A 27,792-nucleotide genomic window follows, 5' to 3' on the forward strand; every position below is an offset into this window, starting at 1 on the left:
GTGTATGTTAGATAATGTCTAACATTAGATATTAGATAATTTGCCCTAAGGAAATAACAAATACAAAAGCATTTAAGAGCCCTTTGAAATTACATTATACACAGAATTTGCACAACTGTTGAAAAGAAGGCTGAAGAGATGGCAGAATGTAAGATGAACAGTGTTACAGATGACACTAACATGAAAAAGAATATTAACATGAAAAAGATTTAAATATTTTCCTCAACTAATTTACAAACTTTTAGGGAGTAACTTACTGCAGTCTTATTCGTCACAAAACAACATTTTTTTGAGTGTTTGCTCATGCTTCTTCCCCCCTGGACGCATCAGCAAAATCTAGGAAATCACTGGCAGTCCTAGAATTGGAGTAGATTTATTTTGTATGTACTGGACAAACATAATAGCAAAGATTATACTGACAAACCAGCTCATACAGAAATCAAAACGCTTTCTTACCTACTACATATTCCACTAGCAGAAAAGGCAATTTGGTTTGTGACTAAAGCACTACCCTGAAAATCAGACTTTGTTCCATCTCTAGTCTGCTCTGTGATCTAAAAGTAGGTTATTTCAATGACTCGTTTTTCTCAGTTTTTCCTCCTTAGGGAGATAACAAAGAATCAAGTCTCCATTGCAAATGTTTGGATTTAAAGGTGAAAAGTACCATGCAAGCATATTATTATCATAATCTGATGAACTAGGAATGGTCAAATGATTTTAAAAAGTCAATGAACATTCAAAGTTACTGTAACACATTCTTGTCATACAGAAGAGTAGCATTTACAAACAGCTTATATATCCAGGGAATCAAGGAAAGAAAGAATTAAAGGAAAGAACATGGAGTGGGTAGACTCTTCTTCACAGAAACTTAGAAGGCATAAAGTGACTAATAAATGCTTCTTCCATACAGCAAATATCATAGACTACTATAATTACATTTTAATATTTATAACATATTTTAAAATACGTATAATTTACTATGCAGTTTGCCTTAAAGTTTTTATCAACCAGACACCTACAGAAGTTATTTTTTCTAATGTAATTACAGATGAGATTCAAATAAAATATTAAAATAGATACTTTACCTGAAAGAAAATATATTTTAATAGTGAATTAAAAGTAAAAGATTTATCTTTTCCTACTGCCAGGAAATATATCAGGAAACAGTATCTTCTTTGAAGTTGTAAAACTTGCTCAAAAATCTATGAAAAAAAGTAACTTACTGGAGAATAACAACACTTCCTTCAAAGCTTAGCGGTGACTGAAACGGAATATATTTTTTTATTAATTTCCTTGTACACCTCTTACAACACCAGAGTAGCTGAATTGTTTATTTCAGAACAACTCATACATATAAGCATGATTTTAGAAAGTTCACATGCAACAGATTGTGATAAGAGTTTGTATATTTTAGTATCACTTACTTTCACCCAAATGCACACAAGAAAATTATTCAAATTACAAAAAAGCTTACTGGAATGTTGATTTTAGCAAATTTTTCCTAAATTCCACTTTGTAAAACTAACAATAAATCTTTTAACCCAAAATACTGATTTTTAAAAGGAATATTTGTGGAACTTAAATATAAAACATTATTATTTTCATAAAATACAAAATGCTTGAACATTTTTCAAATCCTCAATGTTTCTAAAATATTATGGAGTTGATAAATTGTCATAAATTTAACACAGGTTCCCTCTAATTAAAAAAAGTGGTTCTCAAAATAAATCAACAATTCCCTAGTGCACTTATAAAGAGAAAAGATCAAAAGCAGTAACTGGTATCTTTCCTTCCAGTGTTAATTAGTAATTAAAAATCTTAGCTTCATTAGTACCTACTCTGAAATAGTTTGGGGGGTTTTGGGGTTGTTTTTTTTTGGTGGGGGAAGGGGATGTTACACAGACAAATCCTGCAATAAAAGTCATTAAAATTAACCAGCTTTGAAACTGCTTGCCTTCATCACAGTTAAAAAAGGATATGAGACTCCATTCTTTTCTTTTAAATATGCATCTTCCTTGAAGACCTCAGCTTTCATTTGGTCTTGAGTTGCATGTATTGCATAATTCTACTGGCCAAGTAACATCCTTCCTCTATGACAGTTCAGATATGTCTGATAATTTTAAATAGAAATAAAAACATTAGAATCGGTTCTTTGGCATAGTACAGAAGTTGACAGCTCCTACTATTTATATTGACTGCAAGTCCTAAAGAAGAATTTCCTGTATTTGGAGCAAGGGAAACAGGATGGGACTCGTCATCGTTTCAAAACCAAGTAGATTAAATGAATGTCCCTTTATGGATTTCAAGTGTCCTCCATTTGTAATTTACTTGATGTCTTCAGTACTGATTCCATTTTCACTTGCATTATCACAGCTGAATATTTCCTGCATACAAGGTAATCATCAGTATAGCAGTAAACCCCGTTAGTAAACCAGCGTTCTGAATAAGGAAGAATGTGAGATCCATCTTTCTTCCTGTCACTTTCTCTCGCAGCATATCATTCATCTCTGGGAACTGAAAAAAGGGATATTTTTAGGTAAGTATTGCCATCTTGTGGTAGCGTGCATAACTTAAGGCATTAAGAACTGAACCATATTGCTACTTTGGACTGAATGTTAGAACTAACAGAGGGTGAAGGCAGTCACAGGAACAGGTCACACTAATTACCCTGAAAAACCACTTCACCAAGGATGGTAAAACGAAATGGTGTTTTGTTCCTCTCTACTGTGATTTCACCTGGTTTTCTCTAATGCAAACTTCCTCTTTTTGATTCCAGCAGTCTCCTAGGGTCCAATTGTTGGTCCATACGTTGCTAGGAGCAGCTGCCCTTGTATTGCTAAATGTTGTGTTTCTTCCTTCACTAGTATAAACAGAGAAATCCTTGTCCAGGAAATGGAAGATTACGATACTGCTGTTTTATCTATAAGCAAATGAAGTGAAGCTGAAAACACAGACAGCCCCTCAGAAATAAGAAATCTGTTACAAATAGAAAGTCTGGCGGGCTGATGAGGTAGTAGTAAAGCAAGGAAGAAAGAAGAAGAATGTTCTGAAACTGGTAACACGTGCAATATTACACTACAGCGCAATGAAGGAATTCTTCATTCCATAGCATGCATCTTAATGGCAACGTAACAGCAAAGGATGACTGATCTGCTGTCATCTGCAGAAACAAAGACACTTCCCCTGAGAGCCAATGGAGGTGATGGCAGATGAGCACTGGTGATAAAGCCCCCTGTATGGGGTGATTCAGGGTATGTGTTTGGTGCAGATAAAGTCAACTGCAATGGATTTTGACAAACATACTCAAATAAGCTTTAAACGCTTCTCCTGTTGTGCTGAGAGTAGTATAGCCAGAATGCAATGAAGACTGTATATTTCAGTGTTAGTTTAGAAACCTTCAGGCTGGGTGACTCAGAAGCTGTATCTTTCTTTGATCTCACAAGGCAAAAACAGTCATTGAAGGTAACGCAATTCTTGAAGAACAGACTAAGGTTAGTGGGAAGTGGCCAAACCTTCCCAGAAATCATTCCAGAGCTTCGTAATCCTCTTGCACAAGAGGCTAAGACAACAAACCAGATTAGCTTCATGCCATACAGCAAGGGTCATTTGCGCACACACCTCAATGTACACATTCTCACACGCCCACAGCCTCACCACCCAGTAATCTTACTGGCAGAGGTTGGACTATGCCAATATTGGTGGAAAAAAAGAACAGGAAAAAGAAAAGAAGGAAGGAATGACATTCTAGTTAATCCTACCTGGTCCTGGACAAGCAAACCAGAAGAGTGTGAAAATCGTAACAGAAAGCAGAAAACCAGATCTCTGTACAGAGCACCTGAATACCCTATTTCAGACTTTTCAGGGGGAAGAAAAATTCAGATAGGTAACTGATACAATCCAAAAACCTATAAAAAGAGAGAGAGGTTGGGCGGGAGGAAGGGAGACAGAAACAGAGAGAACAGAACAACAGATACAAAGAAAAGAATGTTACCTACTTTGATGGATTTAATAACAAATTTAAGTTGAGCCACTCTAAATTTATGCCATGAGTTTTACACGTCATAGTTGAGTACACTACTATTCATTATATAAGAGTGAAACGAAATGAAAAGCATTAGCAACTAAGGTACTGCAAACTTGTAAAATAAACTATCTATACCATTCATTTAACTCTAACATTACTTATTAAATCCTATGTTATTACCTAAACTATAATAGTATTTAATGAAATAGTCACTATAACTATATGACAGTTCTTAAATGCATATAGAACCAAACTGGGGTCTTAAATCTTTTCAAATTCAGGCCTCACTCTTCCAGTTCTACACTCAAACGAATTCTCATGTGGCAGGTGTAAACACCTTTGCAGATACATCTGTTCTTACAACACTGAATTAAACATAATAAAACTTAAAATTCTTGAAGGATCTCTCTCATTTTGAGATAAAACATCATCATAAGAGTAAATTATGGAATATTGCTGACTGCCTGTGAATCCAGATTTTATTTCCCAACGTCTAAATCTGCTCTGGATCTTAGCACAATTTCTTTGGCCTATATCTTCTAGCACACTTTAAAAAATAAATGATAGACAGACTGTGTTGAATAGAGTTCAGCAATTTTCTAGTCTGAACCAAGAAACTGGGGCTGGCACTGTTTAATTTAAACCAGAATAGAATTTCAGTCAGGTTTTTCACCTAAACAACCCCAAAATTATCACTGTGGTTACACAACACCTTTCACTCAACTCAAAACTAAGTATTTAGTTTCATTTTGTTTACCTTTTTTTTTTTGCTTTTCTTTCAAAGTATGGTTTAAATAGACAAATGAACCTTTTAAAAATAATAAGGTGAAATATTTTGCCACTTTAAAATGCTGAAACAAAGTATTTATACACTTTTTCAGTCTTTGATTAAACCAGTCCAAATTCATAAAAAGCTTGTTTCTCTCTAGAACTCCTTTTCAGCAATAATCTGATCAGCCCTGTTTGTGAAGTGAAAGGCTTTTATGTTTCATGAATAAGCATAACCATTTGTGCACCTCCATTAAGGATATAATTGACAATTTAACTTATTATTATAAGTAGATGACACTGGCATGAGAGGGACAAAATACTAAATTCTACTGGAGAGACTTAGTGCAGTCTTTTTTTTCTTGAAGAAAAATAACTGAAAATGAAATTAGATCTCACCATATCTGCCAGAGAGATGTACAGGAACATTCCACCAGCTACGGCAAAGATGATGTTAGGAGCAAAGTTGTTGCCTACTAATATACCAAAAGCCATCCCAATGTAACAGGAACATGCAGACAGAAAGTTGAAAAACAGAGCCTGCCGACCACTCATTCCTGCATTAAGCAAGATGACAAAATCCCCTAGAAGAAAACAAAGAAAGAAAAAAAACGAAAAAAAACAAAACCATCTTCAAAAAACGATATTGTGATTATTTTCTGATTTCAAAGGAAGTCTCAAGAAAAGACATGATTTGTATACAAATTACAACCCCCTGCTGTTTTTCTTCATTCAAGTAAGTGATGAGGATTTCTGATCAATACTAAGGTAACTGAAATATTCTAAAGCAAGTAGGTAATGCACAATTGAGCTAAGAGCACAGGAACACAGAACTACCTGTAACGATTTTTAAAAAAAAATAATTAATACAACAGTGTATGCAACATATATGAACAGGGCAATTAACACTGCCCTAATATACACTCCCAGCTTCCACCCACCTGCACTTGGAAACTTCCTGTGCTAGATGCGTATTTTGGTGCTTGGGAATTTTTTGATTAATATTTTTTCCATTGATTTGTCTAAACTTTCTTTCAGTCTATGCCAACTTTTGGCGAGCACAACCTCCTACAACAGTGATTTCCACAGTAAACATGTTTAATGAAGTTCCTTACCCAGTTCATGAGGAAACTCTTCACACAATATGGCTATGGAGGTACTAAGCCCTTGAAACAGAGACAAAGTGAAAGAAGCACCAATAGCCAAACCATCTATGAAATTATGTACGGCATCACTCAGTGTTACCATCCAAGCAATGGTCCCAATCTTTGACAGTGGACGCCCATTAAGACACTTGCATAAGCTGCCTTGGGTGGCTTCTTCCTGGAAAAAAATAACACAATAAAGCAATTACATAAAACACTGAATAAAGAAGCCAACTAAACACACTTCTGTCTTTAAATGAATGCCAAGTATAAAATAAAGCACTACTGCATATGGAGACCAAAATGCTTCATCAAAGAAGCAAAAGGCACAGGTATCGGCTGCAAATGTTTTCTATCTCAACAAGTTAACACGCAGGGCCCAATCACCCTTCTGATTACAAAGCTTTATCTGAATGCCCTGCAGCTGAGACAGAAAGCAGTTCAGACCACAGTGGTCTGATTGTCTCTCTGGAGTCTCTGTCAGATTAAGAGAGTGCCAAGGCTCCTCACAGCCTCCTCAGCCACCTCTGTTAAGCATTTACAGTGAGAAGGATCTGATCACAGTGACTGACAGCATCTGTATTTCCTACCTAAAACACACCTGGACCAGTTACGTACTGCCAGTACCTCACGCTCTCAGAGACACACTTAGCCAGCTACATGTGAATATAGACACACATCCAGATACTCCATAAACTTTATTTCTAATTTTGGGCAATGATAGTCAAGTCTAGCTATTCAAATTAGTTTCTACAAAGTGCATGTTTAATAAAAACAGCAGTGGGTAATTCTGACTGTGCAAGCTGAAGGCTCAGAGCATGAAAACAACAGGCTAATATAAAACTGCAATGCATATACACACCAGGGATCTCAATAATTCCTCCCAGAAGGGGAAGTAATTTATACATGCGGTACCATGAAATAATGAAAAACTTGAAGCAGTAAAAGGAACTGGCATTTTAGCTGGGAGCACAAACTAAAGTCCCCTAAAAAATTCCTGATGATCTATTTTGATAAATTTCTGTACACACATATATTGCAGTTACATAATATTTGCAAGCATTACAGTATTTCCCCCCTAAAAAAGAGGATTTGCATATAAGGCATTAACTAGTGCTTACTTACTGGAATATACAAGCAGTAATACATACATCTGTGTGCCCACAGACATATTTATACACCTCTCCTTCTCTTGTAGGAGAAGGATGTTGAGGAACACCTCTGCCTCCTTATGAAAAGGTCACAGATTACTCCAAGAAATTTTCCTTAGTTATTAAAAAGAACGTTGCAAGTTGGTTTAGTTTTGCCACATCAAATGCAAATGCTACCAGACAACTCAATTTTGAACTTCACGGAAATATAATGATTAATAAATTCTTACAAAATCTTTAACGACAGAGCAGTAAGGTCTGCCTCATTATTTGCTCACCAGACTCTTATCTGACATACTACATCCTTGTATGTAGGAGCTGCCTTGGGACAGGACAAAAGTTCAGGACAGGGATTTCTGAGTCAGATGCCTATTGCACTACTTGGAACTCGTAGCTAATGAAAGCCTTGGTTAAGCAGTGCCACAACTGCCATAAAGCACACTTACAGCTCCTATTCAGTGCATAGGAAGTCCTGAAATTATACTTTTATAATGTGAGAATGAGCAATGGCATCCAAAAATTGGGAGTTTCCCTGCCAACTCAAACACATAGGTTTCAGACTTGTACTACATGCTTGCCTTCAGTTTTTGGAGGTTTTCCTCTCAACATTTCATCTAACACACAAGCAATGCCAATCGTATTTTTGGGACGATTAATTTGTATCTGTACTAATTTCTGTTTGAGATAGGATCATTTATGAGTAATAGACCTCTCTCTTAATCCACAAAGGCAACCTGAACTTCACTTTAAGAAAGAAATATTACAAAGCAAGCCACATAAGATACATATATTAGGTAACTGGAAGTAAAAAGAAACATGAGTATGAGAAAATTCAAATACAACTAGCGAAGCTCTTCCACCTATTCATTCAGCTCCCTATGTTTTTTTCTGTTCCCTGCTGACCATCCTTTAAGCTGCCTAAGAACTGATGGAGGCATGGTTTTGTAGATCAACCCGATTTCTGCCAAAAGCACATCTTCTTTCTTGGGCATGTTTCTAGTTTCACTGAGGAAAGGGAGTTTGAGACAATGCAGAGATTTTCATTTTGCATAATTCATTCATTTTTCTATTAAAAAAAAACATTGTTCTTTTGGAAACGACACACACAAAAACCCCAACAACAACAGCAAGTATTTTCTGATAAAGCAACAATATTAATCTCAGGAGACTGTATTTTGAAAAGGTATATTAGCAACTTCTATTATACATGAGAAAGAGAGGTGGTGGTGGTTTTTGTTCTGTAAAAACTTTCTGTTACCAAAAAATTCTCACACCACATGCCAAGCGTCTCCATAAAATAAATGGTTTTATGAAAAGTGTTTATTTGGATGAAAATTCCTAGAAGAGCAATGAAAACAGTCAGCAAATAATACAAATGTGCAAAAATGTCACTTATACATACTTGTTTATGTTTGTTCCCATCAACGCACATTTGTTTTCATGTGGGAACCATGTGTGTGCCTACAGTTTTCTGAGGGCTGTAGGAGCATAACTGGCTTAGCCGTAGAACTAAGTAAAGGACCCATTTTCTGGTACCAGTTGCACAGCTGAGAATTCCAATGACAGTCCAAAGCGTTGCATATGTATGACAAACCTAAAAATCTGATCTGAAGGGCTTTTTTGTTGAAATAAATAATTTACAAATATACATACTGAACTTTATATGCATGTATGAAGAAAATGAACATTGAATAAGAAGATGCTATTAAGAATTAGCTGTTGAACTCATCAAGAATGGAACTGACTCTAGAAATGTGCTGAGGTTTGGGTTGCTTTATCTATGTGCGGTTTTTTTAGGTAATTGCAATTAATTTAGGAGACCAGTATTGATTTACTTCTAAAAATTACTTTCTTGATCCAATCTTTGAAAATGCAGAAACAATTGTAGTTTAAAATCTAGGAATCGGTTTCTGAGAGGCTTCTGTAATATATATACGGCTATCTGCTGTTTACTGTGTAGCTTTGAAGTATCATAATTCTTGCCTGTAATCTATTTTAGATAATGTCTTGACTTCTGTAAATTTTATAAAGTACAATGGCATTGCTTGTCCGGGTTTACATTCTGAACTTTACTAGATTGTGTGTCTGATAGAAGTAGATGAACGACTAATACATATTCTTAATGTTTAAGATAGGGCAGACTACTGACAAATTTACCCTACAAATCTATAGGATTCCAAGGCAAAAACGAACAATGTTTGTCTCTGCTGAACTGCTGCCACTTTGTCATGGTAGTTTAGCAGACGTCACAGAAGAGATGCCAGCTAAGGAGCTCTGTAATACCCAGCTGGACTATCAGGTCTGACTTTTATTAATTATTCATGCAGTTCTGTATTATTTGTATCTCCACAGATTATGGTAAACCAAAGACATCCTTGGTATTTTTGCTCTTCTGAATACAATTTTTTCTTTAAAAGTAATGGCCTCTCCTTTGTTCCCAAACTTAAGAAATTAAACAGAGACTCTCTTATTTTATCCTATGGTATCTCAACAGATTACTATTGCTATTTCTAATGCATCTCTGACTCCTTCAGACATGAACCAGACATGTCCTTTTGTGTCCCCTGGAAGTGCCCACAGGACCAAGACGGAATCCTGACACTGCCTCCAGGGCATAAATAAAGGCCACCGTAAAATTTTGTTATACAACTGTAACATTGTGCACTCGAGGATACAGACATTTCAGCAATTTCTCTCTGAAACAACTTTTCTTCAAAGTTACTGTTGTCAAGCCATGTAATTTTACTGCATAGTAGATACAAATTTTGGGTAAGCACTAAAGAGGTTTCCAAGGTTGCAATTACTGCTGCAAGTGAAATCTGAAAGTATGTGACTAATTAAACATTTAGATTGCCTCTGTCCTGGCAGTCAGTCCGCTCTGGCATTAAAAGAGAGAATATGGCTGGATCCCCATGACTGAAAACAGCTACCACACTTTGGCACAATCAAACTCCCTCCTTAAAGCCTACATGATGATTTCTGGCTACACTGTGTTTGCCCTCTCTAATAAGCTTTAGATTACAAGGACACATTAAAATTCTATTAGGTATGTGTTGGCTTATGCCAAACAGTTCCTTCATGAATACCAAATGCCTGTAAAGTTGAATGCATACCTACCCTCATGGCACTACCCTAGCTGCCCCAAAACCCCTCAGCCACATTGGCCTTCCCCTGCCCCCTAATGACTCTGAAGGCTACCTGGCCTCTTTGAACCTGCCTGGAGGAGGAAAGAGTAATGACGGCTTTTTTGTTGCTACCTCCAATATCAGCAGTGGGCTATCTGCCACTAGGATTTCCTTGCAGCCAGCCTTGGCTCCAGGGTGAATTTTACTTTCAGGAGGTTTTAATACAACATATTCTCTTCCTGGCTTTGGAGAAATGGAGAGGAAGAGAGAATGGAAAGCATGAATTTTCATAAGAACAATAAGTAGAGAAGAAGAACCGTTGTGAAATTTTAAGTTCTTAAGGTCAAGACTGCATCTAAAAGGAGATGTATGAGTATTCCACAAAGGATCTTGGGGTGACCTACAATACTTTACGATCACGAGCACTGCATCTAAACTAGTAGCTAGAAATAAATGTTATATATAGTTACATTTTATTATTATAATATATGGTATGATTTTGTTATGTTTATGTTATGTGTAAGCAGATGACTAGCCAAAACGTAATAATGGAATAGGTCCAGATAAAACTTCTGGTAAACAGGGCAGAAAAACAACACCCATACCACTGGACTGTCTCCACAGATAGTGGAGGGTTCTTTTGTCTGTTTTATAAATCTACAAAATACAGCTTAGGGATACTCATAATACTAACTCCCTCTTGGTGCCCATGCAGTTTTAATTATTAAGCATGTTCTTCCTAGTTTTTAAAATTGCCCAGGATCCATCACACTTCATGACATTTCTACACTAAGGACACGTACAATTTTGGTACTTTAAACTGTGTGCATCAAATGCCCTGTGATCCTGCGGGGTCAATGCAGAACACTCAGATTTTCTCCTGGCTGTTAGGGCCTGCCTCCGGCTTCCTCTCCTGCTCCTCACTGCTCCCCACAACTTACTGGCTAAATAACATGGGTGACAAAACAGAAATCTCTACTACGAAAAAATCTGCCTTAGTCATCAGAGAATTGTTTCTACGTGTTTTTATTTTTTTTAAATAAGGGACAGTACTGCTCCTCCCTGTACAGGGAAAAGAGTAAAGAAGCACACCAACTTTCTCCTCCTGCTTCCATTTTCTTCTCAGACAGAAGGAAGTTCTATTTGTAGTATGAAAACAAACACAGAGAAATATGGAGAACAAATCTGAAAGAGAATAATACTTAAACAAGGAGGAATGGCTTCTGTCTCAACATATTACCTCCATAATTCCCACAGTGTCCAAATATACTGGACTAGCACAACCAGTGCTCACAAGATACTGCACAAAAGCTACTGTATTAGTTTTCATCATTAACCATTGATTCAAAGGAATCAGGTTCTCACACTTATGGCTTTACGTAGTCTGGAATACAATATGGATCATGCAACACTAAAACACACTATCACTCTTTAAGCAAAACAATAACAACAACAACAAAACCAAAATTAACTGAATTATCTGATTAATATATATATGTCTGTCCTACCCATCCCAACACCGATATCAATAGCTCTTTTTGCTGGCTACAAATTGAATGCATCATTCAGCTTTTGTAAGCTTGCCCCAAAACCCCACATTTTTTTCATAGGGCTCAAGCAAGTTATAAGCTATAAGTTTACAAAAACTTGACAGAAGTAATAAAATTTCATATTAACTCTCCCCTCAGATATGTTTATATAATTGGCAAAGATAAAATAAATAAACAGACACAATTTTCATACCTGTGCTGAGACCACACTGATGCTGTCAAAACCAAGATTTCCATTGCTCTCTATGACAGCTGAATTTGCATAACACGTCCCCCCATTGCTGGATGACAGTGGTTTCGGTGGGTTAGTCTTATTCTGAGAATGATTCTGTTCACCATTTTCGGAGTCATTATGGTCTGTCTAGGTGACAAATAAATACGTAGGTAGCTAATTAAAACAGAAGCAAAACAACAAACATAAGAGAATAGAGATCAAAAAAGAAAAGGTGGGGGCATCATATTCATGTTGCCTTGCTTTCAACACCAAGTAAATGTCTAAATGGGCAGCAGTAAACATTTAAATGTTTAAATGAACTCCAAACGTATCTAAGTTCCTAACTCATCTCTTACTTCTAGCTAATCAGAATACATGTGGGGATTTTTTATTTTATACCTTTATATAGAACCTCCCAAGCCGAACACATGACCATAAGTGATCAACATTTACTAGTTATTCATGGCTGCTTGTCAAATAGAGCTTATTCGTCAACTGTTCCCAAAAATAAAGGGCAACAAATTCATTTTTTCTTTTTTTTTTTTTTTTTTGTGCAGTTATTGCAAACAAGGGACAGTTTATCTTCATAATCTTCAGTATCAGCAACAGTTTGGGAGGGAGGACCTTAAGTGAGGTAACAGAAGGAAAACAGGACAGTTTCCTTCTGAGGGGGACCAAAAGTTTTGAGAGGCCCTTCTCTGAGACAAATTCAGCCTCACTCATGTGAGTACACAGAAAACAAGTACCCTGACGTATGGGTAGAAAGCAGAGCCCTGTGCAATATGGATAACTGCAGTGTCACTAAAGCAGGTCTGTGTGCTAGACCACGGGGAAACACAGAGCTTAAGTTACGGAAGGTGAGAGTCAGGCACTGTCAGTAGTTACACTTTACAGGTGACTAAGAAGGTACATATGTCACATTGATTTCTCCTGCCCAAAAGGGAGTTCCGGGGGCAGACTCCATTCTCTCCAGCTCTTACACATTTCTACTTTTTTCTGGTGCATTCAGCCTAGCACGGCAACAACTTGGCTGTTGAGAGCAACTAGAGCATACGCCAGTGACAGCAGACCACACTCATATCTGGATTCTATTCCCAGCTCTGCTTGTAACTCCCTCAAAAAAGTGAGATTGCTTCCCCTATCCATATGGATTTTAAACAGATATATCAGAGCACGCGGTAAGGCTGAAGTCCTCAGATAAAACGGAAAACCCCCCACATTTTATTAAACTATCAAGTATCTCAGAAAATATAACAGGTACTCTAAGGCAAGGCTCGTTCAGTTAGTGATACATTTCATTACCTGGTTATAGATCTTCAATATCACTTTAAGAATCCTTTCCACAAAGAAGAGAATATAGAATCCACCAAACACAGCAACTGCTTTCTCAATATAGTTATCTACTTTGGGGTCAAACCCAAATGCCTAACAGTGAATAAAAAAGCAATGCAAATTAGTCTGTAATCTTAGCACATTTCCAAAAAACCAACCAAACAAACGTCCCCCCAAACATAGATACTCCTCTAAAATACAGACTCTCTACTGACCATGAGTTTCCATAAGGCTGAAATTATGAAAGATCCTGATCTTTTTAGATTTTTTTAACTTGGATTAAATGTTAACAGCGTTTTAACTCAGCAGAACTTTATATGCGGAATGTAGTAGTAAAGTGCACGACGAGGAGGGTCTAACTTGTAGCCCATTAAAATTCACTAGAATTTTATCCACTGCATTTCTCTTTCTGTCTAGAGGCAGAATAGCCCTTGGTCTTTCCCATGACACAAGACATTGATCTTGATGGCTCTGCTCACCCAGCCAGAATGGTGGCACTGAAGCCCACCCACAACTCTTTGGAGATTGCAACCCACACACAGAACCCCATTGCAGCATGCTTCTAAAATTAATACACTTTAGAAACTAGTAGGCAAACCAAATAATGATTTCTCTTGCTTACCTCTGGAATGAGCTGGAAAATTGCATTAGAAAAGAGAGTACCAATGGCCAAGCCCACAAAATAGGTTAAAACCTTGGGGAAATATGACTTCTTTAAGAGGGGAGTTAAAATCAATCCCAGAAGTGATGCCAAGTTAATTATAGTCACAGCCAGGAACCCAAATCCCCAAACTGTGGATAAACAAGCAGAAATATAAAATATTTTAGTATAACACCCACTTCAGGCTGTTTATGACAGCTTCTATCAGCTGTTTCTTCTAACAGCTAAATTGGCACAGAATTGGGAAAAAGAGTGGTTCCCTGGTTGAAATTATACTCCACAAATATGAAAATCTTAAAATGCATAGATACTTAAGATGCATACCTGCAGAAAAGAAGTATCTGGAAACATTGTCTGGGACTACCATATTAAAAATGGAAACTGTGCTAGTATAAGATCTGGGATGGCCTATCTGCTGCTAGTATAAATCAGGTGTCTCTACAGTCAGTGAAGAGTAAAAATTAAGGCTTATGCCAACAGTCAAAGTAGCTATAGCATAGACATAAGACAAAACTTCTTACTAGTCCCAGGGTTAGATCCTATTGTCATTTACTCCTAAGGAACTCCAAGATAGAAAGTCTGCTGTGTTGGCTGTACTAGATCCAAAAATCCTTCCTGATAAAGGATGACTCCTTCAAATCATCCTGAGGTGGTAACTTTCTGTTCCTAACACTCCTCCTCCTCTAATCAAAGTAGTTCTGCTGGCTGAAAATGCTGCCCATCACCGCTTATCAAACAGGTGAGGTGGCAGCTGATAGCAGAGACAATTATAATAGAGAAATGAAAGCATATAAAAAAAAGAGGTTCTAGGTTCAAAAAGATGGACATGTGATTTAGGTACACAAAAACCTTTCCTAAGAAGTGGCAAATGCACTAGGGTTCACCATAACTTAGCTTCCTTCAGATTTTTAGAGTTCAGGTACCAGGACTTGTACAAACCCATACCATAATTATTCTGGAGTCTGAATTATATGTTGGGGGGGGCGGGGCGGGTGGGTTGCTGTTGTTGTTGATAAGCATCACAAAGTTGTGCCTCTATGCATGACTACCGTTTTTCTCAGTGACATCTCAAGTCCCTGCGAGTACAGAGAAAAGCTTTAAAGGTTGCACGGAAAAGGTCTACAATGCTGCCTCAAGTGATGGCACAGAACCACAAAGTTATCCACATAGACAGTGGGTTTATCTATAAAAATTAACCACAAATAATAATCAAAGCCAACACAATGTTGGCTATATGAGAACAGTTTGGTATAATCCAGAAAGTTGCATCATTATAAGCTTTACAACGTGTATGTAGAGAAGTTACCATAAATTCCTTTCCGCACAGCAGAAACTAACAGATCAGTTTATGATCTGCAGCTTAACTTTCCTGCAACACAATCGGCAAACACACTAAGCTAGGTTCCTCACCTGCAACTGGGATGGCTCTACTTTATTTGCAGTGTCACAATTTTTATATGTAATGGATTTTATATTATGTCACAAACAGAAAGCATTAGAAACATTTAAAGCATTTGCAGAAGGTAAATCAATGCCAATTAGAACATTCATTTGCCATTTGAGGGCGGGGGGGGGGAACACAACTAGATATGGGTGGATTCACTAAGCTACATAGGAGATAAATTTTCATTAAAATATATGACAATTAAGCTTGTAAATATCTTTTTGAAATCAAATCTATAATAAACAAATGGGCTTCCAATGCCACCATGAGTCACAAACCACTGTTTACAGTTTGGGATTACTATAGAAGCACAAGTCTCTTTCAGTTTAGTATACGGACAACTCCTACACCTTATTCTGTGCAAAATGTACATTTTAAACTGAATTAACACAATAAAAACCCCATTTATCAGATATGAAGCATTTAGTGTACTTGCCCAAATTACTTCATCAGAGACAGGAAATTAGAACAAGTTTCAAAAATTATAATAAAAAAAGCCAATACTAATTACTTTTAACAACAAAAGCAAAGAGGATAAATTTACTAATTGTGTGTGTAGATCAATGGATGACAAAAATGATAGAATGGAGCTTAAAACCAAGCACCAAGAAAAATAGGTTGTTACCAAATTGTGAGAGAAGTTCTCACAATACTACATGCTTCACTAACAAATGGTCTAAGTTTCATGCTGGTATTCTTTGTTCAAAACAGCAAAACATACTGGGACACTTAACTTGAAGTACATGTTATAAATGATACAACTGCCACCATTTTGTATTTTGTATGCTTAATGCAATAGGAGATGTTTCATAACGTACTAAAGGACCTGTGCTCACAAGTAGGGACATATTCTAATCTACTGGTATGTAATACCCCTTTTGCCACAAAAAAAAAAGTAAAAGGAAAAGCCTGCCTTCTTCCTGATTTACCAGAGATTAGGGGTGCCAGAAGATAGACATGGTTTTACTTTTAAAATTCTATCCTAGATCTGGATAGCCCAAAGAACTTGGGATTTTACATATCAATATTTTGTTTCTGATTTACTCACCCAAAGTGGAAGAATAAGGAAGAATTAAAATAAGTGATTAAATAACCTCAAACAATGAAAGAATAAATTAAGTATTATCCATCTTAGGCATTCCACAGGTCCTGCAATGAGCCTCAGTAGTATGGAGACTAGTTTAAACTAATAAAATTTTTAAAGGAATAAAAGAAATCTAAGATCTTTCTTATATGTTCTCCAGGAAGGTGCTCCTGGGCCTTGTGGCAAGATTTTCTTTGAGTTCAGAAAGACCTGAAGTGTAATTGGAAAGAAAAAAAGAAAAGATTACCCCATAATTACACAATAACAGGAACTGGTACTGAAGAAAAATACCACAAATGGGGGGGGGAGTTACAAAATTCCAAGACAACCAATGTTGCCGAAGTTCGTGCATTATGGACTGTATTTCACAATATCACGTATGCACTGCTGTCTTAAAATTGGTTTTATTCACTAGGACTCCATCCACACCAAGCTCTTCATGAGTCCATGCATCTCTGAAAGCTGGCTGGTCTGACTTTACGTATCAGACCAGAGCATTCTGCTTAGGATGCATACTCTCTTCCCCTGAGACTGGTGGTGTGGTCAGCTTTTGCCAACTACCATTATTCTTTCTGTCTCTAGAACTGTGGCCCCAACAAAGAGACAGCCAGGATACCCAAAGCCACAAGAAATCAAAAAAATAAAATGGCAGGAGTGCAAATAAGGTGCCCTCCTTAGAACACCATTGCTCAGCATTGTTCCCTATAAGAAATGGGGACTGCTCTGGGACTTCCTGAGGCAGGCTCAGGCTCTTCCTTAGCCCTGTCCTGGGATGAAGAGGAAATCCTTCTGAAGAAGACAAGCACGGGGCACAGAACCTGTTTGCCTTGTACAGAAGGAATGCCACTGGGCATTTCCAGCTATTTCATGCAGCTCTATACACCTTCCTATTACCTTTCAGAGAAACAAGAAAGGGAAGGACATGAGTGTGCCCCTAAGGTCAGCCAGGTTAGATATGAGATATACAAACCCCAAGGAAAAAGGACATGCTATACGCTGCCTTTTAACTTTTACTCTGCTTCAGCAGCACTTTTTTTTAGTGAAAGTAGCTGTCCCGTAAAGCTTATTGTACTAATTTCTTCTGTATGTCTTGTCTATTCGTATTTTGGAGGACAGAATATGGTTAAGTGTGTGGGAGTCTCTGGGCAGAAAATTCACATAAGCGCAGCCGGAAACACGCATAGAGGATTTTGCTTCATGGGCAGTGACTGAAATCAGCTGGTCTCAATGCTGCCACAATACAGATTCGTTCTGTGATGCGTGGAGGTGTGCATAAATCAACATCTGCATTTGGCACTGGGCCTTTCTGTGAATCTCCCTTCAAAATAGGTACCACTACGTGTCACAGCCTCATACACTTGTGGTTTTAAAATACCCTAACCACGGGCCTTGCTGATTTCTTGCACTGCAGCCAAGGGAGAGGCAGGGAGAAGGCTGCCTTGCTTATCTGGCTACTGGACATTGCGTCTGAGCTGGCAGGATAAAGGAAAAACAAGAGGGATGGTCTAAATAGCTGAGGAGGCTAACTATAGGTCAAGCTTTCCACGTACAACCTACTTAAACAGCCCCAAACAAAAAAAAGGAGAAAGACAGATCCTACCCTCTGGTGCAGATACTATGGATTTCTTGACAATATGTGCCCTTATATGGTATAAGCAATCTAGAACAACCATGGTAAATTCATGCCATGGTTTCAGTGATTAATCAAATATAATTCTAATTATTCACTGACACAGCTAAGTTTTAGGAATGATCTATAATTCTTAATAAATATAATCACTTACATTAGTCAGAATGTTATTAATACTAATATTTCAAAAGTTAAGAAAAACACTGCTGTATCTCTGCTCATAAATACCGCCATTCGGCACCTGCTCATTCAACATCCTACCTTTTAACTTTAATTCAGCTGACTCCCTTGGAACAATAAATTTATTTGGAATACTGAGTCAAAAAAATAGGCCATTACATATTTGATCCTTATCAGTGCAACAAGTGACTTCATTAACCAGCTGAATCTTCCCTGTTCTACATTTTTTACTGCACTTACAGTTCTGTGCACAATAAATACAGAAATAATAGTGAGAAAAATAGGAGGAAGGAAGATGAAGGCTACTCAGCCATGTGATGATGTTCCATGGGGAGGGGGCAGCACAGAAGATGACATGAAAGCAGGAGTCAGAGTTTGGAAAGAATATGAGTATTTTTCCCTCAGTAAAACAGTCACTGGCTCCCCTGATGTCATGACTCCCACCTGCAAATAATTCCACTCGAATGCAGTCACCTAATAACTTTACCTTGAGTTGCCTTGATATATGCACATCCCACTAAGTCTGATTTCCCACTGCAAATCACCTGTACAAACTTCCCTTCTGTACTCCCATCTTCTCTCCTATTAACCAGCTATTAGCGAGAGTCCTTATACTTCAGGGCACAAACCATTATCCAAATAAAACGGGTCAGAAACACTCTTCCTTTAATGGGCAAATTATTCCATAACTACCTACTCAGTTCTTTCACCTTTCTCTAAAACATTTTGAATAGATCACTGTTAAGAGATAGGATATTTGTTTAGATAGTTTGCTGACCTGAAGCAGCATTTTAATTTTATGTTCCCACTTTACAACTATATCCTCCTAAACAAGACACTTCTGTTACGTATAGATAAATGCTTGCTATCCTCCCAAGAAAACCCCACTCCAGTCGCAGTATTAATGCAATTAATATTAACTAACCTTGTAAAGAATGTGGTTTAGATGTATCCACAAAGTTTTCCTGATGATCACAGGGGTGAAAAACTAGCTGTTGCAAAACAGCAGGACATATTGTAGAGAAGCTTGAATTCGATACGTGACTGTTGTTCGGTATCCCATGCAAAGCAAAAATTTCCTCACCAGTCAAGCACTGGAACAAAAAGGGATTTTGCCAACTTAATGCATTAATGCAAAACCAAAAAATAAGTTGTACACTGAGAAACCCAAGAATTACAACATGAAAATACTGTAATGCTTTTTCAAGGAAGTGAACACAGCGTTTGTACGCTGTGCATGAAAACACTGTGATTGCTTAATGTGAAGCAGAAGTGATTCAAAGTATGTTAAGTAAGATAAATCACAAATCAATGAAACATGTTTTAAATAGACATTTGCAAATCTTATGCCTTATGAACCAAGACAGTCAAACCTTACAATATATTTGGAAAAATAGCTTCAAAGTAATTAAAATCTCATGTAATTACAAAATAATTAAATTTAAGAGCAGACCAGATACAGTTAAAATCTCAGTGACAGAGTATGTCAGAAAATGATTGGTAATTCAGTGACTGTTTATTCATGTAAGTGACCACTTCTACTTTACAGCAATGCTTCTTATTTATCTCTCCAAATTAGCTGTTTAAAAATGGTCTAAACATTAGCAGCACTTAACATTTTTCATTCATTTTATAGCAATAATTGTTAACAGCAAAACCATCCCATACTCCAATAAGATAAACTCTTACTTGGGATCTTCACTTTGCCTTCAGCTCAGGACAGAACAGTATCTAATGGGTCAAGGATAAATGTACTTAGCAGTGCGAAACCAGGCCAGGGGCAGGGCTGGTTGCTCTGTTCGTTATTTTCAACCGAAAAGGTAAAAGGCAAACCATGAAATATCTTAAAATATATATCTTCAGAAAAATTGAGTATTTTTATATGAGATGTTCTATACTGCTGAAGTCTTTTATCTAACACTTTCTGTTTATTCATATTCAGTATTTCCTACAATGATCAATAAGGAAAGAGCGTTCTTTTTTGGGTGTAAAGAACAGTGATTTGGCTTATTGTTGTACAACAAACACATAGTAAGGTTGAGTCTGAAGACAAAAAAAAGTCAAACATTTTCCTTCTACATGAGACATCAAGGTAGAGCATAACTCTCCCTGTAGTAAATCTCACTGTGGTTGCAAAAGTAGAGCACTGGAAGCCGTAGCTAAATAAAAACAAATAGTCACTCCCTGCTCTTTTCAGTTTTGCTAGCCTTCAGATTCCACAGCACTTCTCCAATAATTCAAGGTTATTATTTATAAAGCAAATCCCTTCTAGAGATAAGCCAAAGCAAATGCAAGGCATTTACTTCAACAGAGCTGCTTCTGCTTCCGTTAATAAGTATTTTTCTAATACTGTCCAAAAGGTGAAAGGCGTGCACGCATCATTTGAATGTGACTATTTCTGATCTAGCTTGGAGGAGGAGAACATGCAGGCCCATTCAAGTGACTTCAGCCAAATTACATCCAGGATGTTTCTGTCCTTCCTCTTTAACGACCCAGGCTAGCAGAGCACTCAAGTACATGCTTGAACCTAAACATAAGTATAAATTTTCTGAAGGCCACAAGACCTTGAAGACTCAAATATATACAAGCAATGTGCATATACTTTCATCTTTCAATGTCAATGCTAAAGTCAAGGTATCACATATAAAATAAATATAGCTTGATAACAGAAAATGTTCTTTTGTTTTAAAGCATGTTGCTCCATTTAATTTCAATGGAAGTAGTGCACAGAGAAATCATCACTGAAGATAGTCTTTAACAGCCCAATACATGAACCTCTGGAGCTTTCTAAACTAGTTATGTACCTAATCATTTTACCGTTAACTCTGCATTATGGAATAATGCAGAATACCTGGCTAATATGTCCAGTATGAAACAAAGAGGATAGTTGTGGTCTATAGGAATAGTTCCTATATGGTGTTTCTTGTATTAGTGGCTCATAGAGCCATTTCTGGAAGTCCGCAGTGAAAAGCCCTTAGAAAAACAAGCCAGTAGGAGCTGAGAATTCATAACATAACTATCTCTAAGAGAAATCATCTTCAACTATCTCCTTCCTAGAAATACAGAATGGATTACTAGTATTTTAAAGCACTAATATATTAGTATTAATATTAATTCACAAAAATCCAAACCATGCTGTAGGTAGAAAAACAGATTATGGAGAGAAAATAAATCAGACACAGCATGAATTAGTAAACTTGAGACTTGTAACTGTGGCTACATACAAACAAATAAGCCAGAAATACCATTGGACAAGAGCTCTTTCATGTGAACATTTTATTTAATTACTATTATTATTTTGATGAGGGACAATCCCAGAGGATAATGATTCCTATAAATGATTCATTGTTCTAAGTCACCTCATACTCTCAGTAGACTCCCACATACATCCAAGAGCTAAAAAGCAAGCTTGCATGAGTTCACAGGCACAATTAAAGGATTAATTAAAAGATTAAATCTATTAGAAGCCTTGGATTGGAGCAACGCATGTTTGCACACTACAAAACTCTGCATTTATCTTTGGAGGATAAATACATTAAGACAGACACGCTGCTGTAAAAACATAAGCTATTTATTTTGTAAGACTGACGGATGATCTCAGCAGAAAGGAAATTTAGCCTCATGGAAGAGGGGACTGAGAATGACGTCCTGGCTCACCAAGTCTACCGTCATGTCAGTCCCCTGCTATTCAGTAAGCCTTGTCATAGCGATTAGGTGAGGGGACTGGCTGTAATGTGACTGTCACCCAGTGTTTAATAAACAATTGCAAAAAAGATATAACATAACTGATCATGTCCCTGAACTGACAAAAATAATTTTTAAAATGCTTTCATCAAAATTAGAGAGGACTTAAATCAGTAGAATTTACACAATTTAAGTATTCACACTTAAAAAAATTAAACCATCAACTGGGTTATTCAAACAGATGTTTACTTTTCTTCTGGTAAGACTCTCCTAAAAATGATTGACCAATATGGGATTTTTTTTTTTAAGATGGTAAATGAAATAAAGTGATGCCCAACTATCTTGAATCTCTTTACACCAGTATCTTTATAAATGAAAAGCGGATGCCAGCTCACCACATCCTTTGAAGGAAAGGATGGGATAATTGCTCAGACAAAAATAATGCAGAGAGGACCTCTAACTGGAAAATTAACAAAACATGCTACAGTACCAACGATCTTTCTTCTGTCATGTTCTTATCTTTTCTCTACCTTTGTTTTATCTGTAGCATTCCACATGTACTAAGGGTACTTAGGGTACTAAGATACCCAACAGCAACTTGGACTGCAGTTTCTAGATGTTTCCAGATTAAATACCAGCCTAGCCCACACCAGGGCTGAGCAGTGGGTCACACAGTAGCAACAGCAAAGAAAGAATGCAGCGAATACCTATCTGACCAGCATTTGTTTCTTTTACTTAGCCTGAGCCTGGATAAGGCAAAATAGAGACATACGACTATGTCTTCCTCAACTTACTTGTAACAAATTAAAGCATCTAATGCTGATGTGGTGACACCTTTTTGTCACCCAGCACAGGTAAGACCTGGATGCTAGGAGATGACCATGCCTTCAATAAGCACTCCACGAGAGTCAAACCAGATGAAGCTGCTTGAATGCACTCACGTGCTTTAGGGATTTCACACACACACCGACATGTTCAAGGCAGCTGTTCATGCTGGGAGCTGAAAATTGTCCATGAATGCTGAAATTTGGTGAAGATATTGTAGAAATAAGACACTTAGAGGGTAGAACAAATAAGCCTATTTATCTTCTCACTGGCCGGGCAACACCAGATCATGGTGTTGGATCAAGACCATAAGCCATGGTCAGGCCATTCCCCCTTCTTTCAAAAAGCAGAAGTTGTAACTAGTGAACACTACCAAAAAACCCAAAATCAAAGCAGATACTAGCCTGGTTCTAGCCTATCTGAAACACCAAAGTTACTGGTTTTTGACTCATCTTGAGGTGAAAATTAATTATATCTTATCATGAATATTAATGAAGATTTTAACTTCATTTTGTCCAAATGTTTCGTTTAAAAATTAAAATGCATTACATTAAGACACAGTATTCAGGCATAACATAGAGACTGGCATAAATATAGATTTAGAAAAGTCAAAAAGCGAAATTGGAGCACGATTTTAGCACTTACTGATTATGTCAAAGCACAAACTAAAGGTGATGTTAACAAGCTTTCTTTTCAATACCTTCCATGTATTTTTTGACCAAAACTTTTCACCAAATCCTCCAGCACACACATGTATGCCTACCATTCTACAATGAACCCAATGACAGAAGATCAAGTACAGTTTCATGTTTTTACATCTTGCTAATAATGTAAAATACAGAGTGAGTAAACATGCCATCATCTATTATACTGAAATTGCTAATTTTATCCCTACTAGTAGGACTAAAATGTGTTGGAATTCCACAGTAAAATGTGAAAAAACAGCAGTGACCAGTATTTGAGTTTGCTCAGTTACTACTTATTTCTCTGACAGGAAGTCTTAGCTTAGATACTAAGGAAAGGTGATAACAGAAAAATTGAAAAGCAAAGAAAATATAAAAACAAAATAAAGAGAATTATAAAAGTGCATGATGAAAGAAAAAAAGAGACCAAAAGAATAAGGAAATAGACAGTTCAATCAAAAGTTCCACAACAGTACTCATAACATTTGCTTTCTTTTTTGTGTTTTAACAGGAAAAAAATTAGCATCTTCATGGACATCATAGGTTACCATAAATGCCTACATTCAAACACCATCATCAACAAATTAAGATCATTTTTTCTTCTCCGTTATCTTTTCAAGTCAACCTGGCATCAAAAGAAAACAGAAATCAAGCATCCATCTTCTTCTGGCTTATACATCCAAATTCTTCCAATCTTCAAGAAAATGGATCAGCTTCTGGTGGATCTTCTCTTGTGAGATGAATAGGCTCACCAAAAATGTTATGAATGAAACACTAAAACTAAACACTAATACTGCGATAAAACTAACAGAGACTGTTCCTTCCTACCAGTTTTTGCAGTGCTGTAACACTTGTCCCTTGCAGATCAGCTCTCCACTAAAAATTACTTCCGGCTTGGATGAGGGACTCTCTGATAGAGCAGGGGTGTGTTATCTTGATTGGAAGAAAGGCCTGGGAGTCATCCCACTAGCCCTGAACACTAAAGTTAAGAACTGAAAGTCTAAGATAAACCTTGTTTCCTCCTACAGTCAGATATTTATGCAGCCTGAATGGATTCAGCCTATCTGAGAAAGTCCTGAATCACTCTCCAGAGGTATTTACTTTCCTCTGTAGAGAATCGGTAGAGCGTAGGCCTCTGATGCCTTCCAACACAGAAAGTTAGATTATGCCACTTTATGTCTTCTGTCATAACCAGTAGATACTCTAAATTACCAACTTGCAAGCACAGAGTCACAGTGTTTGAAAATGATCACGTATGATTTACTTGTATGAGTACGCATCTGCAGGCACCACCTGCCCAAAGTCATTGATATACCTAACATCTAAGGGATCAAAAGCCAGGAGGTAAAATGCATTTGCTTAAATGGTACTAGCTGATGGGGCAGCCGTAAGGCCAATTTTAAGAAAGAGTACAAGGAACTCAGCAAAAAAGTATACACATTTCAGTATGGTAGCCTAGATATTATTCAAAATGGACACAACTAGAATAGGCCTGTAAAAAAATTTGTTTCAGTTAAAATTCAAATGACTTATGAGGAACATGCATTTACAGTAATAAGAAAGAGTGTTACTTTTCTTTCTTCCTCTGTAGCCTGTGCCAAAGCCTGTGTACGAGGGCTACGTGCTTTTGCAGAGGGAAAACCTGAAGGACTGAAGAATCCACTCATTTCTATGCCCTTTTAAAGAAAGCTCCTTTTCATAGCCGTATTCAACACTGCAAAGTTGTATTTAGCGCATGTGGTTGGGAATGTTTATGTTTTTAATACACTGTGTTGGAACAGTGTTCAATTTCTGAGATTTGAAAGCAGTGACTCTGGCAAATATTGCCATGCTTATACGGAATACTACATGGATTTCAGTGGCATTAACTCCCAATTAAACCTTTGGTAAGGGTAAAAACAACAGAATTGCACTCTTTCTAAAACAAAGGGAGCTTATCCAAGGTTTGTCTCCTTCACAGAACAAGCAAAAGAGCTACGAACTCCAAATGTAAAAAAAATTTCTCAAGGTCTCTAGAACTATGCCTTTTCTCTTTCTTGGGGAGTTCAACCAAACCAGAGCAAATAGTCATCCCTGCTTTCCTTTCATTTTCGTGACTGACTTCGTGTCCCTGATTCCTGAGCATAAGGAAATCTCCACCAGCCTCAAGATTCCCTTCCCTTCAAGGAAACAAACTCGGTCTCGGGACTAAGGACACTACAGAGATATGAAATTACATAGGCTTTAAAAGTAGCAATGAGGTCTGAGTTTTGTATGGAGACACTAAACAGAGTAAAATATTTTCATGGTCCAAAGCTGCACCAGGGGAGGTTCAGACTGGACATTAGCAAGCATTTCTTTACTGAGAGGGTGGTCAGAGACTGGAACAGGCTTCCTAGAGAGGTGGTCGATGCTCCAAGCCTGTCAATGCTTAAGAGGCATTTGGACAATGCCCTTAACAACATGCTTCAACTTTTGGTCAGCCCTGGATTGGTCAGGCACTTGGACTAGATGATCTTGTAGGTCCCTTCCAATGGAAATAGTATCTATTCTATTCTATGAAAAGTGGTATTCCAATGATATTGGAATAGTCAGTAAATCAAACATCATTTCAAACAGCTTTTAGTAGATGAATTGATGGGTGTACATTTTGCACACGATTTAGATCAAAGATGTGAAAATTTCTGAAAAAGTTTCTTTAGAAAAGTAGACGTGTCTATAATCAAGTTTGTGCTATCACGTGCCAATTGTATTTTAACAAGTCCTGAAGGTTTGCTTGTATAGCTCTCGGGGGGAAACACTAGCTGATTCTCACACACTTTTTGCTGTTGTCCAGATGCTATTTACGCAGGAAAAGTGCCAGTTTAAGAGCTGAGCAACGAAGAGGTAGAGCTAATCCCACGGGCAGCCCCGCACTGCAGCACGCAGCAGCTCATGGATGGATGGCAGTTTCCCCCCTGCCGCAAGCTGGTCTCACCAGAGGACCGGTACCTTTGGCCGAAACCCGGGCCCAGCGCCTCAGGAGACCTTTGCTCCCTCCCTCCCTCCCCGCTTCAATGCGAGGGCGACGAGATTTAAGAAACTCCGGAGCTGCCCACCCGGCTCGGCGCCCTGGTTCCTGGACGTGCGTTTCCAGCCCAGCCCTCACCGCCGCCGCCGAGCCAAAGCGGCACCCGGACAAACCCGCCTCTCGCCGCCACCGCGCCGGGGGCCCCCGCGGTACCTGGTTGTGGTGCAGGTGGGTCAGCGGCAGCACCGCGCCCAGGGCCGGCGCGGCGCCCAGCTGGCGCAGCAGCGCGGAGAGCTGCCCCGCCGACAGGCTGTGGTTGGCCCCGAAGACGCGCAGCACGTCGTCGGCGAAGGTCGCCGTGGCCGGGGCGCCCCGCGCCGCCACCGCGCGTGGAAGCATCTCCAGCCCCGCGGGACGCGGCGAGTGTCGCTGAGCGCGCAGCACGGCGCTGCCCCTCCGCGCCGCCGCCGCCTCTGCCCGCGCGCCCGGGGCTCTGCGGGGCGGGAGCGGCGCCCGCCCGGCTCGGCCCCTCCCCGGGGGGCGTAGTGGGGAGACGGGGCGGGCGGGCGGCAGCGCGGCGGGGCTCCCACGGCTCCGGGCAGGGCCGGCGCCGCTCCCCCGCGGCAATCCCCCTGTCCCTGAGGGAGCCCCCGGCAGGGGGGCGTCCCGCTTTTCGGTCCCCGCCGCGGTGTGGGGCAGCTTACCGAGCGTCAGCCTAGTCCCGCCGGCCCGGGGCTGAGGGCAGCCGCAGGGCCTCTCCGTAACCCTGTGTGACGACAGAAGGGTGGCACGGGGCTGTCTGGAGATGGCCCCACGCGCGAGCAAAGGGGGAGGCTGCAAAATTCCTGGTTGCTGCCAGCCCCGGCCCAGGGGCCAAGGGTCACAAAACCATCAGACACATCCATGGAGGCACATAGGCTTTCCTGAACTGCCCCGGGTGCTCTTTCCAGGCGTGCACCTGCTGAGCTCAGCCTGCCCGCCCTCCCCTATCTGCCACGCAGCAACCCCCCCCGCCTGGGCCCCACAAGCAGGCCCCGCACCCACCTGCCATGACCCACGAAACCCCAGATGGGATAGTGGAGGCCAAGGTCCAGGCCCAGGCCCAGGCCAGGTGCACAGGCAGGTACGGCCCCGCCGTACACACCTCACCAGCAGTATCTCCACAGTCGAGGCACCTGGACCTTGGAATGAGCCATTTGGTTGGCAGCCAGTTAGGCAACTCGCTTCTCTCAGGCCCCCTCCCTCCCACAAGTTGAGACACGGATTTGTGTCCAGTCTACCTTTTCAGGAAGGTTTTACGCAT

General features: G+C 38.9%; 1 protein-coding gene across 2 annotated transcripts; it reads right to left on the reverse strand.

Annotated features, from left to right (window-relative positions):
• Positions 1–26,955, reverse strand: SLC39A8 (solute carrier family 39 member 8). 2 transcript variants are annotated; one of them, XM_075149658.1, is made up of 8 exons: positions 26,703–26,948; positions 19,234–19,402; positions 13,932–14,101; positions 13,280–13,402; positions 11,957–12,124; positions 5,908–6,115; positions 5,192–5,376; positions 1–2,514 (listed from the first exon to the last, which is right to left on the reverse strand). In XM_075149658.1, exons 1-8 carry the CDS (start codon positions 26,886–26,888, stop codon positions 2,368–2,370), a joined length of 1,356 nt encoding a protein of 451 aa, XP_075005759.1. In that variant the 5' UTR covers positions 26,889–26,948; the 3' UTR covers positions 1–2,367. The 2 variants fall into 2 exon arrangements, with proteins under 2 accessions (XP_075005759.1, XP_075005761.1); XM_075149660.1 differs by lacking the exon at positions 1–2,514 and adding an exon at positions 3,407–3,905 and having other exon boundaries at positions 26,703–26,955.
• Positions 26,956–27,792: the final 837 nt, after the last annotated feature.

Source organism: Calonectris borealis, chromosome 4 (genome assembly GCF_964195595.1).
Source record: "Calonectris borealis chromosome 4, bCalBor7.hap1.2, whole genome shotgun sequence".
Classification (NCBI taxonomy): Eukaryota; Metazoa; Chordata; class Aves; order Procellariiformes; family Procellariidae; genus Calonectris; species Calonectris borealis.

What these genes read in the sequence shown, in the direction of transcription:
- SLC39A8 (XM_075149658.1), bottom strand. Translation starts at nt 26,888, where the DNA reads ATGCTTCCACGCGCGGTGGCGGCGCGGGGCGCCCCGGCCACGGCGACC. An exon ending in CCCACCTGCACCACAACCAG is followed by an intron (nt 19,403 to 26,702) that starts GTACCGCGGGGG and finishes TTTTTGTTCCAG; the next exon opens with TGCTTGACTGGTGAGGAAAT. An exon ending in AGAGTTTCCTCATGAACTGG is followed by an intron (nt 5,377 to 5,907) that starts GTAAGGAACTTC and finishes GTTTTCTTCTAG; the next exon opens with GGGATTTTGTCATCTTGCTT.